Here is a 20,007-nt window from a genome sequence, read left to right on the forward strand (position 1 = left end):
GTAGGGTACTTTAGAAAGTTCATGGAAAATTAAATTAAAAGATAAATTTATGTTGGTACACCAAGAAGCTTGAAATCTATGCATAGATTTTTTTGTGATACACATATTCAATGAACTTTTTGAAGATCTTTCATATACTTAAAGGCAAACTGCCCATAGCCACGTAACTTAATTTCTCAAAAGGGCTAACCCTAAACATAAGAAAAACATAAATGTAAATCTTTTGCCTTGATAAGCATTGCTAAGGAAAAAATTACTTCATGATACTTGTTAAAACACAGTAAAGGAGACTTTATTCAGGACCACTGTTGCAGGTGTAAGGACCATTGCAATGGGTCTTGTTGTGGGGGAGTGATATTGGGCTCAGCTTCAGATACAGAATGGGAAGTGGAAGTTTAAGGCCAAGGAATAAGACAGGAATGAGCGGATAGCAAATTGCTAGGAGGAAACATCAGGGGTCAAGGGGCTTGTGACCACGCTGACTCAGGGTTCTTGCTGAAGACAGGGCAGCATGTTCAGACCTCACCCGGGGATGGTGGAGGACAAGAAGTCTGGTCAGATATCGAGATAATCAGATCTTGATTGAGGATGGGCGGCGGTGCTTCTTATCAAGCTGACTTAGCAGGGTTTTTGCCAAACTGGATTTTACTGGGAGCTCACAGACGGGTTTTGGGATGGTTAAGAAGGCTGACTACAGTTCTGCCAGGTGAGAGAGCTTTGTCAGAATGTTTCAGTACATTAAATTAGTGATGGACACATAAGTTCAGACAGCTGTTTACCTTATAAAAGAATATATTATTGTCAACCATGAAGAAATTCAGAGTAGTTCTTCCTTAATGAATTGTGTTGGGACTGCTGTAGAATGGAGACAGTGTTTGATATTCCAGTTTGCAGACTGTTTTTGTGGTAAGCACAGTAGAATCTCAAAATTCTTACTTGACCTGATTTTGTTTTTGACACTGTGATTCCTAATAGCAGTAATTCCTTATGAAATACAGATGTGGAAAACCAAGACATTTGCTAAAGATCCTACAACTGAGAATGGAAGAAATAGGACTCAAATCCAAGTCTCTGACTCCAAGGACCATGTATGCTCTTCACCACTACACAAGATACATATGCATGAAGAAAATAGCAAATTGAGGCAGTAAGAATATGAAAAAAATACCAAAGTGAATGCCAAACACACTGCTCAAGAAATTCATCAGCAAAGAATATCAGAAGAATCTCGGAGGAAGGTGAGGCTTGATGTGGATTTCAGCTTAACTTTTTGACAAAATTTAGAAAGAGGGTGTAGCAGGATGACAATGAAGATATCCATCATCCTTTCTCATGAATACTCCTTTGGTGTTACCAGAGAAAGAATTGGCTTCATCAGTCATTGAGCTGATCCATTGTGACCAATCTTATGTAATTCTGCCATAAGTGTGTGTGTATATATATATATATATATATATATAAATATGTAGTATATATAAAGGAGTCTTGATTAACTATGTGCCAATCATCTCTACTTTATATATGAGAAGTGCATAAAGTGAAATGTGCACTGTAAGAATTGCTGAAACTCTTGGGAAACACTTTTCCGTGCATCTTTGCATATCTTTCCAACTTCCCATTGTTCCAGATTATCATTTCAAGGATGTTAGTGAGTGGCCTTGGAAGTAATCGCTGCATACCCCCTACTGGCCACTATAAAAGGTTTGGAATCTATCAATTTAGGGTTCTTCTGTAATCCAGCCCACTGCATTTGTAGGTGTCCATCTTGCTCTATCCATGTTGTCTCTGTGAGTCAAGGAGCAAGACAAATGGACACAAATAGTCTGGCTTGTGCTTCTTGCAGTGCTACGAGTGGAAAATGTCCTTTATCTGTGTCCCAGTTTTCTCATGTCTTATGCCAGCACCCATAAAACATTTAGCTTTTAAGAGGGTAAAACCTCAGATCTTTCGTAATTCTCGACAGAAGTACAGAAGATAGGAAGATTTAATTTCCTTTGTGGATAGGTCAGATTTTTCCTCATCATTGTTGAAAAATAAGTCATTTACTATGGCATCCATTGGATTAACAACAAGCAGATTACTATTTCAGCCAAGAGAAACCAAGAAAAATAAAATTCAGGATTGGTGCCTTCCATGTCCTTACACTCACAGTGCTCATCATGTAAAGCTAGGACTGTCGAACTGTGTCCAGTAAGCCAAATGTGTCCTGCCACTTGTTTGTTGTCTAGGGATCGACTGTGGCTGCTTTGGTGCTGCAGTAGCAGAATGTAGAAACTGCAACAGAGAATGTATGGTCTACAACGTCTAAAATACTTACTGTCTGACTGTATGTAGGGATCTAAAGGAAGAGCCACACAGAGAACAAGGAATCCTCTCAAAACATTCTAAAGGCAAGCAGAAGGGAATGAACATAACTATAAGTGCATGAACACACTTGCATATGGCCCCTGCCCCACACTTGTCATTTATTTTATCCTTAGAGCAGCTTTATGAGGCTTATAGGTTGGGATCTTAGCCTTTGGGTCCAAACTGTTGAAATTCAAAGCCTTGCCTCTTATTAGATGAATGATCTTGGGTCTCTTAACCTCACTGTGACCCATCTTCTCACTTGTTAACTGTGGGTCACATCACCTGGTTAATGGCAGAGTTAAAACTTCATGGAACAGCACCAGGAACATAGTAAAGCATGTGCTATTATTGTTTATCTCCATTTTTCATAACAATAAACCAAGGAATAGAGAGGTTAAAGTATTTTTTCAAGGTTACATAGTTAGAAAAATGGAGTGGTGAGACTTATTCTCAGCTCTGATTCCAAAGCCCATATAATCGTTGTTATATAACCTCTAAATAATAAAGGTTTCTTGATTTTTTTTAATTTGAAAGTCAGAGTGGCCAGTATTGTGGTGCAGTGTGTAAAGCCACTGCTTGTGATGATGGCATCCCATATGAGCACCGCTTGGAGTCCCGGCTGCTCCACTTCCGATTCAGCTCCCTGCTAATGTGCTTGCAAAAGCCTCGGCAGATATCTCAAGCACTTCGACCCCTGCCACTCAAGTGCCAGACTCTCATTTATGATGCTGTACAAAGATTGAAAGCTTGTGAAGAAGGATTCTGCTCAGCTGTTCATTTCACCATGTAATTAATAACTCTCTTCAGGTTATAGCTATTGTCAAAGATAGAAATTTTAATGAAATATTTTTATCTCCATAAGTGAAACTTGAGGTTTGATTTTGATAGAAGAACAACTACAAATTGCTTGATATGAATTGTTCTGAAACCTCATACCCACAACTGTTGCCAAGGTTTCCAGAATTTTCCCCACAGTTAGATTCTAAATCAAATCTCTGTGGCTCCAGACATTGCCCCCTATTGTCTGGGTCTAGTTCTGGCCAAATTACTGCTGTGCCAGGCCATGGCATGTAATTCCTGAAGAAGATCCTTAGCATTTGCCCCTCCCAATGTGTCTACCAAACCATATTATCGTGGCTCTGCATGGAAGAGCTTCTTCCTAATCCCACTTTGATACTAGGCCATTGGCCTAGAAAAGATTCTTTTCAGAAATTGAGAAGATTTGATTTTTGAAAGTGTTATTATTACAGTACAATTTGCCATTTCTCTGAATCTCCCAAGACAAACCCCTCTCGTCTTTGCTGCCCTAAAGCAGCTGCCCCGTGCTTTAATCTAGCCTACCCTGGCATAAATCACAGAACGGAAACAATATTCCTCTGCGTTGGGTGCTGGCGAGTAGACTCAAATTTTCATTCATTTCTAATGAATGCATGACATTTCCAGGGATATATTTTGAAATCTAAGCTTATCACTGGTCTTACTGATCTTTCGTCCTTACACATATAGCTGAGTTTTATTTAGTTTTATCTTGTTACAGTTCTCTGTATTAAAACAGATAGGTTTGTATCCTATAATCTGTGCTCCAATTTAATGAAATTACGTGATAAATATAATTACCACACCATTTGAAATAAAGGACTTAATTCAGAATGAAAGAATTACGTTTCTAAAAATTATAGATTGGTTCAGACAAAATAAGGCTCACCTTAATTTCTAAATTAAATCTCATTTTAAAACACTCTCTAGGAAAATAATCCTGCAGGTGAACTTTAGGTTTAGTGACTGACTAGGAAATACACACTCCATGGGATTCATCACATTCCTTGCCTTGGCCTTACCACCTGAAATGTCTATTTACTCCCTCTTTTGCGCTCAATACTGAAACTACAATTTCTCAACAAATTTGCACTATTTTTATACTTCCAAGTTTTCCAAAATATCAGACATATTTAGTCAATACAGTAAAAATATCAAAATGTATAGCTTTCTAAGTTAGCACAGATAAGACAGACTCTTTATTGAAATACTGCTGGAAAGATTATTGTTCAGTAAAATAGAAACGGTATTCTTAATAAGTTTTAAAAAATGAACAAAAATTTGGTGGCAAGATGGCGGAATAGGCAGGAAGCACACTTAGTCCGGGGGCAGAGAAAGTTTAATATAAGTGGAGATACTGCAGGGTCAAGGAAGAGTAGGGGATGAAACAGCAGAGGAAACTCTTCCGGAACTAGTGATTCACAGTGGACCTGCGTGGAGAGCGTGGGAGCCCAAGTTCGGGACACCAGCGGCAGACTCAACGCACCAGCGCTGGAACGCGAGGTGTGCCGAACCTCCATAGCCCGAGATACCAGCAGGCAAGCGGAAAGAGGAGGCTAGAGGGAACGAGGCTTGAAACTCCGTGGGGAAAAGTTCACCAGGCTAACTAGAAGAGAGAGAAAAAAAAATAAAAAAAGTGACTGATACGGACACAAGTTTCTCTCTCTCCGCTCACCTCTCACAGGCGAGCAAGACAGAGCAGGCGCCATTTTGGACATACGTCATAAGCAGGGCGACCTCAGGTCTGCACCAGCCCTGAGCCTAGCAGAAAAACCTGACTCTGTGGGGAGGGGTGAAATAACAGGAGATTAGCATCTAACTTGGCAACCCAGTGGGAGACTGCAGGAGAATTGGAGCCCACACTGAGGGCAGCAGAGATTCCCTGTGTGGCCCTTGGGAAAGAGCTTCCGATCTCTGGCTCCTGTGGGTATATCATTTGCCTGCTAACTACCTCCAATTACGTTCAGCTGTGCGGAATTACTTCCCTTTTGAATCAAAAAAAGAAAGAGAGATTTACCACACCTAACCTGGGAGTGTCATCCTTGACACACCCTCAACCCTGAGGAACCAAACACAGCTCTCAGTCCACACTCATCTCAAGCCTCTAAGGCTCCACTGAAAGCAGACAGTCCACTTAATATAGAGCCATAGTGTAACAAGAAAAAACACCACAGTGAAGAAACCAAATATCTCCAACATGCCAAACAACAAACGCAAAAACCAAGCTAACAAGAACAAGGAAGACACTATGACGCCCCCAAATGAAAAAGACACCCCAATTCAAGATTATGAAGATGATGAGATCGGAGAAATGCAAGAAGCGGATCTCAAAGAATTGATAAGAACATTAAGAAGTTCTCAAAAACAAATTCTTGAACTACAGAAATCCTTCATGGACAAGATAGAAAATCTCTCTCGTGAAAGTGAAATATTAAGGAGGAATCAAAATGAAATGAAACAACTAGTGGAACAAGAAACTCTGATAGTGACTAGAAATCATAATGAAATGAAGAGTTCAATAGATCAAATGACAAACACATTAGAGAGCCTTAAAAACAGAATGGGCGAAGCAGAAGAGAGAATATCAGACTTAGAAGACAGAGAACAGGAAAGGAAACAGGCAAACCAAAGAAAAGAAGAAGAAATTAGAAATCTAAAAAATATTGTCGGGAAGCTACAGGATACTATTAAAAAACCCAACATTCGGGTTCTAGGAGTTCCTGAAGGCATGGAGAGGGAGAAAGGATTAGAAGGCATTTTCAGTGACATACTAGCAGAAAATTTCCCAGGTTTGGAGAAGGACAGAGGCATCTTAGTACAGGAAGCTTATAGAACCCCTAATAAACATGACCAAAAGAGATCCTCACCACGACATGTTGTAAGCAAACTCAACACAGTGAAACATAAAGAAAAGATCCTAAAAGGTGCAAGAGAGAAACGTCAGATCACTCTTAGAGGATCTCCAATTAGACTCACAGCAGACTTCTCATCAGAAACCCTACAAGCTAGAAGGGAATGGCGAGACATAGCCCAGGTACTAAGAGAGGAAAAACTGCCAGCCCAGAATACTATATCCTGCAAAGCTCTCATTTGTGAATGAAGGTGAAATTAAGACTTTTCATAGCAAACAGAAACTGAAAGAATTTGTTGCCACTCATCCTGCCCTGCAAAAGATGCTTAAAGATGTGTTACACACAGAAACACAGAAACATGGTCACCAATATGAAAGAAGGTAAAGGAAGGAAACCTCACAGCAAAAGATCACAGGAAGCTCAATTTCTCTTTGACATAGAATTAAACTCTGATGCTCTGTTAAAGCAACGTGTTAAAGTAATCTATGATGTTCTCTTGATGTCTGTTAAATTCTAATTGTTCAAAAACAGCTGAATTTTTATTAAGAGCTATGGGTTATTTAAATATGTGCTTATTTTCAAAGATTTGAATAATCACCTTGTAACAATGATCAAATTTGGTCTATGTTATGTCATGATTTTAAGAAATCTTATTTCAACCAGATATTTTGGATTTTGAGCCTTCTTGGCATTCTTGACAGGCATTCAAAAAATCAAAGTTTCAAACAAGCTGGACTCTAAAATTTCCAGTAAATCCTGGACTTTGGTTTTTCCAGTTTGGGCCCAACTGAAAAAATTGAAGGACCTATGTCTCTCATCTTATAGAGACACCAACTAATCAGGCTATTTGGATTATATTAGAAGTACTGTCAAGATGTGACATGGTACTAAATTTTAAGTTTCTATAATGGAAAATGCTATTAATACAAATGTTTGAGAATTAAAAAGTCTAATGATTTTGTGTTCTAGACATGATAGTTATCTTAATGAGAAAGCCCCAGAGGCCTAAAGGGTTAAATACTTGTAAAATCCTACAGGTGCTTTCAAAAATACTGTGAAGTAAGCAAGTGCCTCTTGTTGGTTGATGAGTTTATAATTTTAAACATGGCGACTTAAAGTCTTTTGTCATCCACAGTTATATATGATCTGCTGCTCATAAAACTAAAGCGTTGTTGGTTCTGTGTTTAGCTGTCCTCCTATAGGTTCCTATGGACTTTTTCCAGCCACTTTTATTGTATTCAGTACTTTGGGATGGCTCTGTAAACAGATGAAGCCAATAATGTATTAACAGTACCAACTGAGAGAAAGTATGGTTAACTGAGGTTACTAAAAAGAAAAAGCAATTCAAATCAATTGGCAATCTACAAAAAGAGTTAAAGATTTTAAAAGCTATTATTAAAATTGCTATATTGGTCTCTTATGCTATATTATATGTGTCTACATATTGTATGTCCACATGGGGAAATTTATTAAGAGTTTTATTTTAAATGGCTTATAGATAAGATTGTCCATAAATTTAAGCTGCTAAAATCAATCAAAGATACATTTTAATTTGTGGGACCTGAATCTGTGTATCATATGTTTTAGACTTGTTGGTAGAAAGAAACTAAAAACATTTTAGATGGTTGTGCTTAAGTTTACTGGCTAAACAAACTACACCATGTTAGATATTTAAGAGGTGTTTTCAAATACATGATTCTTAAAATTTATAGAAGGCATTGGACCTTCTGGTAAATGTTTTCTTAAGTTGTTATCTAATGGTTGAAACGGTTTGCTAAGTATTCATGTGATATTGCTATTGTCAGCAAGCGATCTAGGACTTGCTCCCTCATTTCTCTATTCTAAGCCCAACTTGTTCTTTCATTTCTCTATTCTCTTCAAGGTAGGAAACTAATTCTATTATGAAGGAATCTGTAGGATGCACAATTTAATCTTTAGACCTTATAAAAGAGATGGCTAACATTTTTCTGCAATAGCATAACCAAAATAAGAACTCAAATAATAATCTCATAGCTAGATTCACTTCGCCATCAGCGAAGTATACAGTAAGTAGAAAAAACCTCCCTTTCAGACCAAAGGGAAAGAAAGTTTTAAAGTGAGAATATAATTTTCCTCATGGGCATTGTCTACCTTAGAAAAACTACTACAGAACATGCCTGTGACTATAGACTTGTAGTTCAGGCCACCGAAGATTAGAGATGGGAAACGGGCACTCCCTTGACTTGCATCCTCTGGTCTGCTTTAACACAAACCAGGAGGAAAAGAAAGCTCGGCATCAGAAGCAATGGGTGGCAGGCCTATTAATGGCTGATCTGTACAGTGATCTGCCCTCAAGGAGACCCAACAGGCCAGTCCACTGCAGTGGCTTTCAATGTGGTAAGCCTGGGCTTCAGCAGAAGTCAGCTTGTGAAGAGCCCTGGCAGCTCTGCCAAGAGTTGGATCACTGGAAATGGACCTGCCCTGGAGTCGAAGGATGCCCAGGTCAGAGCCACAGATCTTATTGGCTCTAAGCTGAAAAGCCCTTCACTCAGCCCAACTTCCAAAGTGACCACTGCAGCTGAGGGGATGGTCAAGTAGGGTCAGCAACATTGCAGGCAGAACTGTAAATTTCTTGTTAGAGATGCCACCTGCCTTTACCTGGCCAGCTCTCCTCCCAGGCCAGCCAAGTAATGAAAGTCAACAGAGTGCCTTCCTCTAGGAGGTTCACACCTCCCTTAGGATATACCCCATGTGAAGAGATAGATAGGTCTGGGCCTCTGAATTTACAAGGCCTAAAGCCCACCAGATTATTATCAAGCCCCTTCTATCAGGTTCTATTTGCCTCTCAATCAGAAAACTTAATTGTAGCTTAGACAGCACCTTTCTTAGCTCCTCTAATAATGACTCTGTCCTTTGTTCTAGGCCCTGTCTAGTGCACTTGGGCCTCATTCCTTTGTAATCATAACCTCTACTCTACCACCAATGGCTCTACTCCCAACCTGTGTGTACTGATGGTCCTCTTCCCCTCTTAATGCTGTATAATTGTTCAAACCTGGTAAATGCCACTCTTAGGATCATTGGTTACTATCCTCACTCTGTCTTTTATGACCTTGTCTAAATATGATCAGAGTCGGCAAACTTGGAAGGCTTCCATAGCCTTGGCAACTCATGACGACAGCCTAGGATGGTTACTGGCGCCATAAACTAGAGTGTCAATTTGTTGGGTCAACAACAGGAGCCACTGTGCACTTGCTCCTCATGTGGGATCTCTGTCCTTAATGTGCTGTACATTGTGATTTAATGCTATAACTAGTACTCAAACAGTATGTTTCACTTTGTGTTTCTATGTGGGTGCAAACTGTTGAAATCTTTATACTAAATTGATCTTCTGTATATAAAGAGAATTGAAAATGAATCTTGATGCAAATGGAAGGGGAGAGGGAGCAGGAGGGGGGAGGGTTGCGGGTGGGAGGGAAGTTATGGGGGGGGGAGCCACTGTAATCCATAAGCTGTACACTGGAAATTTATATTCATTAAATAAAAGTTAAAAAAAAAATGAACAAAAATTTTGAGTAGAATTTGTAATACAGGACCAAAATAGATGTACAAATACTGAAACTATCAAAATCTTAACGAAAGTGAGCTAGATGACTGAAGAAATTGAAAAAAGCAGTGAGTTTTGTTTTTAACCTAGAGCTCTTGAGCACATTGGGCATGAGGAGCCAGTCACAAGCTGCAGTGTTGTCTGGAGAACAGCCACTGAGTGCTCTGACACGTGGTCCCCAGGTGGCAGAGGTGATCTTAGCAAACGGGGGGCGGGGGGCTGGGCTAATTTTGACAGTAAGTTTTATGTGAGCAACAGTGAGAATAATATGTCTGAACCTTTGCTAGAAGCCAAAAATCAGAAGGACAACAAAGCTCAACCGAAGAGTCCTCCTTTCTACAGGAAATAAAATCAACTGGTGGACTTTCTAGGAAGTATATATAGTGCATTTCCTGTTTGGCCCCTCCTTGTGTTCTACTGATAGTTTAAAGAAATCTGTAGAGGTCGGCCTCTTTAGTTCCTAACTTCATCAGTGCGCCCGGATGGAACATGAGGTCGACAATGTATACTTCCGGCAGGGAGAAGCCCCCGGTCGCTGCCTTAGGAGACACATTCGCCAGCTTCACTTCATTCCAAGCTCGGCCATAATCCCCTCGAACTAGAGAGCAGCTGAGGCCAATTCGATCAGCGAGAGCCTGTGGGAAAAACAAAAGAACAACCAAGGGTGATGAGAGGAGGGGTAGAGAAAAATCTTTAGGCATAAACCCACCTTGGCTGCAGTACTTGAAGTATGCAACTCCTGGGAAGAAATGCTTAGAGGGAGGTTTCAAAATGTGGAACACTGTCATAGGAGGAAATCCAATGTGGCGAGCTCCTTTGTGCCTCAAGATTGTCTAAGACTCCCAAATCTCTGTGCAGATCCTGCTGGGAAGTGACATTTTTCAGGTAAGCTACAGTGTACTGCATCAGCACCAGGTTGACAAAGGAGACTGAACAATGGCTGTTCCACAGGCTCTCTGTCAACTGGTCCACACTTGTATGCTGTGCTGTGATATGCTTAAAAGTTAAGTAGCTAGCAGTTAATACTATAGGGCAGAATTGTCTTGTTTTAATATTAGGTATAGATAGATTAATTTAATGTATTGATTACCTACTATGCTGAGGTGTCCCGGAATTTGGACTGAGAATGATAATTATCTATGGTAGAAGTAATGTGGTAGGTTTTGTTTCAAATAGGCATGAATTTAAATTCTAGCTCCATCTCTGGTCGACCTTGGATGAATTATTTCTCTAAGCATTAATTTTCTTGTCTGGAAAGTAAGGGGGATTACTGTCAATCTTTTGCTCCAGTCACCTTCTAGTTGGTCTTCCTGTCTCCATTTTTGCCCTGGCTCCTTTGTCCCTGCAAGAGAGCTGTTGCCATTGTCTTTCAGGATCTTTATCAGCAGGAAGCTGGAGTCACCAGCAAGAGCTGGGCAGTGACCTCAGAACTGGAATCCCAGTCACTAGTCCAAACCCCTGACCCTAAATTTATCTTTTAATTTCAGTTTTTCCATAAACTTTTTAAAGTATCCTTATATTTAAATGTAAGTATATCTAAACGACAGGACTTATATTATGTAGTTAAATGCTAAAAACAGGTTCATTTTTATCTAATGGCAAATGAGGCAAAATATCTCCAATACCTTGAAAAGCAAAGCCCGGTGGTAGAAGATTCCTTTTTTGATCTGTCCAATTGGCACAACATTGGATTTAAGTTGGAATTTTAGCTCACTTATGTGGAGTTCCCAACCAAAAGAAATCATTTTCTCTTTTGCGATCTTACCACCCATTTTTTCTGCCACATACCTGTGTCAATTGCATTGAGATCAAATCAATCAAGTTTAATATTTTATTTTCAATACATTGTATATTACACACATGTACAATTATATGTGTAAAAGACACATTCCCTCTGAATTTTTATTGTTGGCTTTACTTTAAAAATGTACTTACAGTAACAAGGTTGATAAGCTTATTGTATGCAAACATAAATTGAAATTCTAGTAACTTTGTTCGACTTGAAGAAGAAAATGAATGCTAATTTTCCCAGTATTTATAAGAAGATATATGTCAGCTAACACTAAATGTCAATGCAGTTTAAAATTTTTATCTTTATTTTGTTCTTTTTAAAAATTTTATTTATTTATTTGAAAGGCAGAGTGACAGAGAGAGAGAGAGAGAGATATCTTCCATTTGCTGGTTCACTCCCTAAATGGCTACAACAGCTGGGACTGGGTCAGGCTGAAACAAGAGCTAAGAACTCCATTTGGGTCTCTCATATGGGTGACAGAGACCCAAGTGCTTGAACCACCATCTGCTGTCTTCCACGTGTATTAGCATGGAGCTGAATCAGAAGCGGAGTAGCCAGGACTTGAACTGGTGCTTCCATATGGAATGTAGGCATACAAAGAGGTGGCTTAATCTACTATGCCATAACACCTGTCCCTATCTTACTTTTGAAAAGTACTTTTAAATATTTTAATCTGAATTCCAAGGCATTGCACTAACATGGTTCTTCTTTCAAGGAATTTAAACTCAGAATGAGACAAATATAAAGGTTTTCCCATTTGAATTACAAGAACTTTCATATTTTATTATTTTAATGTTTCTTCTAAAATGTATTATTTGTTCCAATTTAGAAAAAGATTTGACATTCTGTAACACTGAAATGAAGTAGCACCTTGACAGTAGGGACTCCATTTTGGAGCACTTGAGACTCCACTCTGGGAAAGCACCCCCCCCCCCCCCCCCACCACTGTGAGACTCTGGTCTGAAACAATGATCTAAAACAGTAGAACAATAGCAGTCCACTACATCACACTTGGCAGAGCATAGAAACCCCCTAGCATAATTGTTCAAGCTTAAAAGTAGAAAGGTTGCACCTGGGTTAATGATAAAAATGTAATTTGTCTATGTCCTACATATAATTAAAACCAATACCTGGATTAATGTCAGGATTACAAGATTGTAACTGGTATTGTCAAGATTATAATTGATACTAGTTTCCCATAGGTTTTAGGTCAGCTTGACCCCGGTAACCATGTATTCCCCCCTGTTCCTAGCAACCATGAATTCCCCTCCTGATTTTGTGGTTTTTGCCTTTATAAACCCTGTTGCTTTAGGCTTCAGGGTCAAGAGTTCTTTAGGGCATGAGCCCACTCTCCACTGCCGGCAAATAAAGGACCATCAAATTTTATCAATGTGTGGAGCTCCTTTGTTCATACTCGCTCAGGTACAACATTTTGGAGGCCCCAGCGAGATATGGAGACCACCTCCAGGAAGACCTCGCTCCGATCCTTCCAGGTTGGTGCTCTGGCCATAGGGGAGGTGCCCCCTGATGATGTTCCAGGGCCCCGTGTCCCGATTCATCGACCTGGGAGGCTCGGCTTGATCTCTTCACTGACCAATTGGCCTCGGGTCCTCTGGTAAGTCGACTCCTGTTTTCTGGTGGCGCCTTCTGGGTATTGGCAGTCTGATGAGACACCAATACAGTCTCCGTTCCGTTTGAGCGCGACGGCATTAGGACGGGAGACTCTGGTCTGGTTAAAGGCCTGTCCTGGATGTACTGGCTTCTGTTCCTGTCTCGTGGCCACTTTCTGATGCACCGTCTGCATCCATAATCCTGGGAGGTAAACTCTTCTCCCTGTCCTGCCTGTTTGTCTCCTTTATTCCCTTGTCTCTGGAGTCTGTGTCCCTCCCCTGAGCATGGGCTCTGCTCAGTCTAAGGGACACCTTTTCAATGTAAATTTTCTCTCTTTTAAATCTAACAAGATTGCTGCCTTAAAAATTGCCTGTAACTTGCCAACATTTTGTGGCTTGGTTTTTACAGATCTGGTTGAAAAATAACAATGGGTGATCAGCCCTGATGTGGATTTTTCAATCTCTGGTTTATGTCATTAATTTCTAGCTAGAGTTTTATAAAAAGAGTAAAATTCCATGTAAATGTAATTTTAACCTTAATTCAGACAAAGGTATGATACAATATCAACAATTAAGTCACTGAGGTGTAACTGCTAAATATAAATTGGGTAAAGGTAAATGAAATAAATGTGTCTAGCAAAAATGTCTTCATTAAAGTTCATATATAAAAAATAATTCAAGACTACTTAAAAGTAACTAAGGTTAAAATTTAATGTTATCTTATTTTTAAAATGTTGCCTTAATTACAGATTTTTAAAGGATTATTTTAACATAAATCCTGAATTCAGCAAATAAGGCCACAAGTATAAAACTGTTCTTGGTAAAAAAAAAAAAAAAACAAAAGCTATTAATTATTCTTTTAATAGTTTTTATTTAATTGGTGACTGCCGTTTTCAAGCCTGTCACTTCACAAACAAATAAGCAAACCAAATTCTATGAAGAGTGCAACTTCCTGGACTTACACAGAATCCTGAGCCTGCCCATGAAACCATCTCTTAGGATGTTCATATCCTACTTTAGAATAATGTGAAACACAACCAAAACAGACATGTAACAGAAAGAGGCCTGTTATTTGTATCAAGAATAAGTTGTGAGTTCATAAAGCATTCACAGTATGATTCCATTAAATTCTGAGTACTCCGTTCACATAATAAATTATATAATTTTAAAACTTGATTCATTTATAACTTATTCAGGATCACATGGAAAGATGTTTAGCTGGAAAAAAATAACAGGCATTTTCCTGTAAGCAATTTCCAGCTCTCAGCTCTGATGCTTTGTGGAAATGTGGCCTAAAGTAGAAATTGAGAACTTTCTCAGTTCACGGTGTTTCAATTCATTGTCAGAGTCAGAGTGAAGGGGCTATAAATTTCAATTTTAATATGTTGTATTTGTCTGAAAATTGACTAAGAAAGCAGATCACTAAAATTTTTAGAACTCAGGAATTTAGACTCAGAAACTTACTTGGCAAGAACTTCGATCTGTTCCTTAATATTTGTTATGGGCAGTATTGATTTGGTCACCTCATATACATAGATACAGAAATCAGAGTCAGAGGGAGGGTACCATTCTTTATCAAGGGTCCCTTCTCCAGTCAATTTTGGTACTGCCAGAACCTCTTCCTCCTCTTTTGCTTTTTCCTCTTCTCTTCTTCCTCTGCCTTTCCTATAAGAGTAAACGACAGCAACCAATATGATATACTCTGTTAAACAAATCAGCAAACACTGTGTTTTGAGTTAATTTGAAAAGCATCACAGAAATAGGGCATCTTAGAACTCAACATCTTTAAACATCCTCTTTAAAATTTTCATTTACAGAGGCTATATTACATAGAAGAAACTAATTTTAAGAAAATACTATGTAATACATATATTATTAAATCATATATTGGGCTTCTGTATAGATATCTGCAAGGTATCAGGTACTCAGCAAGTATATATTGAATATTTATTGAACTGAAAAAATTTAGTTTGCCTCCTCAGAGAGTCTAAGCTAGTTTTATATCATATCTTGCTTTGGTTGAGATTTTTTTCCAAGATTTTATTTACTTATTTGATAAGCAGAGTTACAAACAGAGAGAGAGAGAGAGAGAAAGGTCTTCCATCTGCTGGTTCACTCCCCAAATGGCTGCAATGGCTGGTGCTGGGCTGATCTGAAGCCAGAAGACAGGAGGTTCTTCTGGGTCTCCCATTTGGGTTCAGGGGTCCAAGCATTTGGGCCATCCTCCACTGCTTCCCCAGGCCATAAGCAGAGAGCTAGATTAGAAGAGGAGCAGACAGGACACGAACCGGTGCCCTTATGGGATGCCAGTGCCACAGGCAGAGGCTTAGCCTACTATGCCACAGCACTGGTCTCTAGCTGAGATATTTTGCAAGAATTCGTGTTACCATTTTTAAGAAAAAATATCCAAAACATGGAAATAAAGCAAAAAACAACATAAGAATGGCACTTATTTTCCAAGTCACCCAAGATTTATTTAAGGAAACACATTTAGTTCTATACTTAGTAAAAGGAGAATTTTCTTTCTTTTTTTTTTTTTTTGACAGGCAGAGTGGACAGTGAGAGAGAGAGACAGAGAGAAAGGTCTTCCTTTTGCCGTTGGTTCACCCTCCAATGGCCGCCGCGGTAGCGCGCTGCGGCCGGCGCACCGCGCTGTTCCGATGGCAGGAGCCAGGTGCTTATCCTGGTCTCCCATGGGGTGCAGGGCCCAAGCACTTGGGCCATCCTCCACTGCACTCCCTGGCCACAGCAGAGAGCTGGCCTGGAAGAGGGGCAACCGAGACAGGATCGGTGCCCCGACCGGGACTAGAACCCGGTGTGCCGGCGCCGCAAGGCGGAGGATTAGCCTAGTGAGCCGCGGCGCCGGCTGAGAATTTTCTTAGTAAATAGTAAAAACGCTATTTCCAATTAACGAAGACACTATTTCCTATTAATTTTATTAGGAAGTAGTAAAAACATTACTTCCTACTAGTGAGAGTTCTGGACATAGAGGATTACTAGTTAACATGCAAATTTTTATTTAATTGAAAAGCAGATAATTTCCATCTAATGAAAAAGATACTACCAAAGATTACAGTTGTCATGTAAGATTTCATCCATTTTTTATAACTCATCAATCTTTTTCTAGTATTCCTTAATTAAATTGGATATAAATACCTTGCACCTCAAATGTCTGTTGAACCAGTATCAACATCTTACTGGTTCTCTCATTAATTAATGAGCTGAACAAAAACATTGGCAAGGATACTCATTCTGGGAATATGGAATAAGAACACTGCAACTTGACATTCCCATTGAAGATAATCATAAAAGCTGGACAAGATGCATGCAACAACTACTTGAAGACCCTGAAAAGCAAGTAGCAGCAGGAAAATCAGAGAAGACTGAGAATTAGTGCTGAACTGATGGTGAGCTTATCTTATTATTTTCTTCCATTCCCCACGGTGAACTAAACCTAGCCAATATCTGGACATCAGCTTTAACATGAAGAAAACTCAGGGAGAAGCCCTCCTGAGAAATAGGAAAGACAGGGAGTGGAGAATTCTCTGCTTTGTTATTTCTTATTTTTCTCCATTCTGATGCACCTCAATTCCTAAGAATCCTGTGACAGTGGTGACACTAAGATACTATCAGAGCCTAAAATGGCTTTATTCTCACCCAGACCTCTTGATGTTTGGCTGCATATATGGGTGCTGTCATGGTAGGAGTGTAACAGAGCAGAGTAAATAAAATTTTCTGGTAAATGAGCTAAAGGGAAACACCAAGCATCCAGAAATGACAAGGGAGATCATGGACAGAAAGAAGTCATAATGCAACACCTTAAAATTGCTTCTCAATCCCTGGGTTTATCCTGATCTGTGCATGCATGGTTTGACTCTAAGCGACACATACAGACTTTGAGAACTGATTGAATTTGAGAACAAAGGGATAGACTACCACTCAAACTCCAACCTGGATACCAGTTAGAATATATGCAAGATTGATCAAAGTAGCACAGCAAAGGCTTTGAAAACTGGATTAACATTGGAATGACACCCCACAGGCATACTGATTGAAATTTACAGCCTGGGGCCTGGCACTGTGGGGTAGCAGATAAGGCCACCACCTGCAGTGCTGGCATCCTATATGGGCACCGGTTCTAATTCCAGCTGCTCCACTTCCAATCTAGCTCTCTGCTATAGCCTGGGAAAGCAGTAGAAGATGGCCCAAGTACTTGGGACCCTACACCCATGTGGGAGACCTGGAGGAAGCTCCCGGCTCCTGGCTTCAGATTGGCAAAGCTCTGGCCTTTGCGGCCAATTGGGGAATGAACCAGCGGATGGAGGGCCTCTCTCTGCCTCTTCTTTTCTATCTGTGTAACTCTGACTTTCAAATAAATAAATAAATCTTTTAAAAAAAGAAATTTACAGCCTGAATTCAACCATGAAAAAATACCTGCAATAACACACACACAAAAGGGGTAGTCTTAGGATGTGACTAAAGCCCTTAGGACTCATAACATAATATAACTGAAATTTTTTATCATGTGAAGAGCTAGGAAAATCTCAACTCATATGGGGAAAAAAACACCCAAAGACACCAACATCTGGATAACAGCTATTAATCTCACAAAATGCTCTAGGAAGAAAAGTCAAACACTCTTGAAATGAATAGAGAGTTAGAAAGTCTTAGAAAGGAATGGAGATGTAAAAATAAAATTTTAAAGTGGAAAATACAGCAATCAAAATAAAATCCAACTCCCTGGGGTCTAGTGGTGGGTGGAGCCACACAACCTGTGTTGCCGGCATCCCATGATGGGCACTGGGTTGTCCCCGGCTGCTCCACTTCTGGTCTGGCTCCCGGCTGATGGCCTGGGGAAAGCAGCAGAAGATGGCCCAAGTGCCTGGGCTCCTGGCATCCATGTGGGAAACCCAGAGGAGGCTCCTGGCTCCTGGCTTCAGCCTGGCCCAGTGCTGGCCATTGCAGCCTTCTGGAGAGTGAGCCAGCAGGTGGAGGATCTTTCTCTTTCTGTTTCTCCCTCTCTCTCTTTAACTCTTTCAAGTAAGTAAACAAATCTCTTTTAAAAACCCTCCCTGAATGGATTTAAAAGCAAAATAGAGATAGCAGAGCATTGAATCAGTGAATTTGAAGATAGAGAAGTAGAAATGATCCAATCTGAACAATGTAAAATTGACAGATTCTCAGGCACGTGGGGTATAACATAAAAGATCTAATATTAGTGTCATCAAAGTCAAGGAGAAAAGGTGAAATACAGGAAATAATCAGATAAATAACGGTTGTCATGGTTTCATCAATGTGTACAAATGTACATAGTCAACAGTTCCAGTGAATGCCAATAAGGTAATCCCAAGGAAATATACAACCAGACACCTCAAAATCAAACATCGTCAAACTGAAGACAGAGCAGAGGATATGCCTGTCTATGCAGGAAATCCTAAGGAATCTACCAAAATCTCCTGGGACTAATAAGTGAGTTCAGTAAGGTCTCAGGATATAAGATAAAAATCAATCATGTTTCTAAATAGTAACAATGAACATGTGGAAAGCAAAATTGAAACCAAAACATTTGGGAGTATTTACAATTGCTCCAAAGAAAATTAAACATTTAGGTATAAACTTTATAAAGCATATAGGAATTCCACATGTTTTAAATTCCTATATGGTCTGAGTGATGAAAATAAAACATTTTGTTGAAATAAATAGTAAAGACCTAAGTAAATGGAAAGACACACTGCTTTCATGGATTCGAAGATACGGCATATTGAAGACATCAGTCCTCTAATGTGATCTTTTAATACAATTCCTATAAAATCTCAGCAAAGTTTTCTCTTAGACAAAAAATTTTATTCTAAAATTTATATGAAAAGGCACAGTCTATGTAGAATAGCTAAATGAAAAACAGTAGGAAGACTAACTGTACTTGATATCAATGTTTACTACACAACTACTGTGAAAAAGAGTGCTTGACACTAATGGAGGCATAGAGACATATATTGATGTAACAGAATAGAGGAGCAGCAATAGACCCACATAAATATGCTCACGAAATTTTTGACAAAAGTGAAAAACGAACTCAATGGAAAGAAGATAGCCTTCTCAACAAATTATATTGGAACAATTAGAAATTAAAGGTCCATGTAGTGACAAAATCTGTCATTATCTTAACGACACATGAATCTACACGTTATAACACTGTATAGAGCTAAATATACACACACACACAGAAAAGTGGAACACCTGAATAAATCACTGGATTGAGCCCATATCAATATTATAAAATTTCATAATTGGTACACAGGATCTCTATTATTTTTTATAACCTCGTGAGAATCTATATTTTTAATTTCAGTTAAAATTTCACTGACTATTTTTGTGTGTCAACTGCTTCTGCATTCTATTCTTTCTATTAATCCGTCCATACCTTCACCAGTCTACACTTTTTTAGTCACTGCAGCTTGACAGTAAGTCTTAAAGTCAGGTAGAATGATTATTTCAAATTTTTTCTTCAAAGTTCTTTCCATAAAGTTTAAGTATCAGTCTGTATCTACAAAAAATCCTGCTGAAGTCTGATTGAACTAACCAGTAGATCAGCTATGGGATGAGACATTTTTACTATATTATACTTTTCAATATTTCAACTTGATATGTCTCTATACTTATTTAATAATTTAAAAAATTCTGCCATAAGTGCTTTATGGTTGTAATGTGTAAATCCCATACACATTTATTTCACTATAATTTTTATTTAATATTTTATTATTTAACACTATTAAAATATTTTAAACATTTGGTTTTAATTGTTTACTGCTAGTATATGGAAATATTTTTGATTTTTGTATGTTGATCTTATTTACTGACATGATATTAAACTCATCTGTTAGTTTTTGGCATTTTTTTCCTTAATGGATTCCTTGAGGATTATTTATGTAGAGAACTATGTTATCTGCAAACAGGGACAATTTTCTCAAACACTTTCCAACCGTTTAACTTTTTAACTTGCCTTGC

At 39.0% G+C, this 20,007-nt stretch overlaps 1 protein-coding gene across 1 annotated transcript in view; it reads right to left on the reverse strand.

The window, feature by feature from the left end:
• Nucleotides 1–10,025: 10,025 nt before the first annotated feature.
• Nucleotides 10,026–20,007, reverse strand: part of LOC133772932 (armadillo repeat-containing protein 3-like) — a 128,655-nt gene continuing 118,673 nt past the window's right edge. The window contains exons 19-21 of the mRNA XM_062210086.1: nt 14,467–14,667; nt 11,226–11,388; nt 10,026–10,235 (exon numbers count right to left, since the gene is read on the reverse strand). Coding sequence (XP_062066070.1) covers nt 10,026–10,235; nt 11,226–11,388; nt 14,467–14,667 — 574 coding nt within the window. The remainder of the gene's footprint in view (nt 10,236–11,225; nt 11,389–14,466; nt 14,668–20,007) is intronic.

The sequence above is a fragment of the Lepus europaeus genome, chromosome 13, assembly GCF_033115175.1.
Source record: "Lepus europaeus isolate LE1 chromosome 13, mLepTim1.pri, whole genome shotgun sequence".
Taxonomy (NCBI): domain Eukaryota; kingdom Metazoa; phylum Chordata; class Mammalia; order Lagomorpha; family Leporidae; genus Lepus; species Lepus europaeus.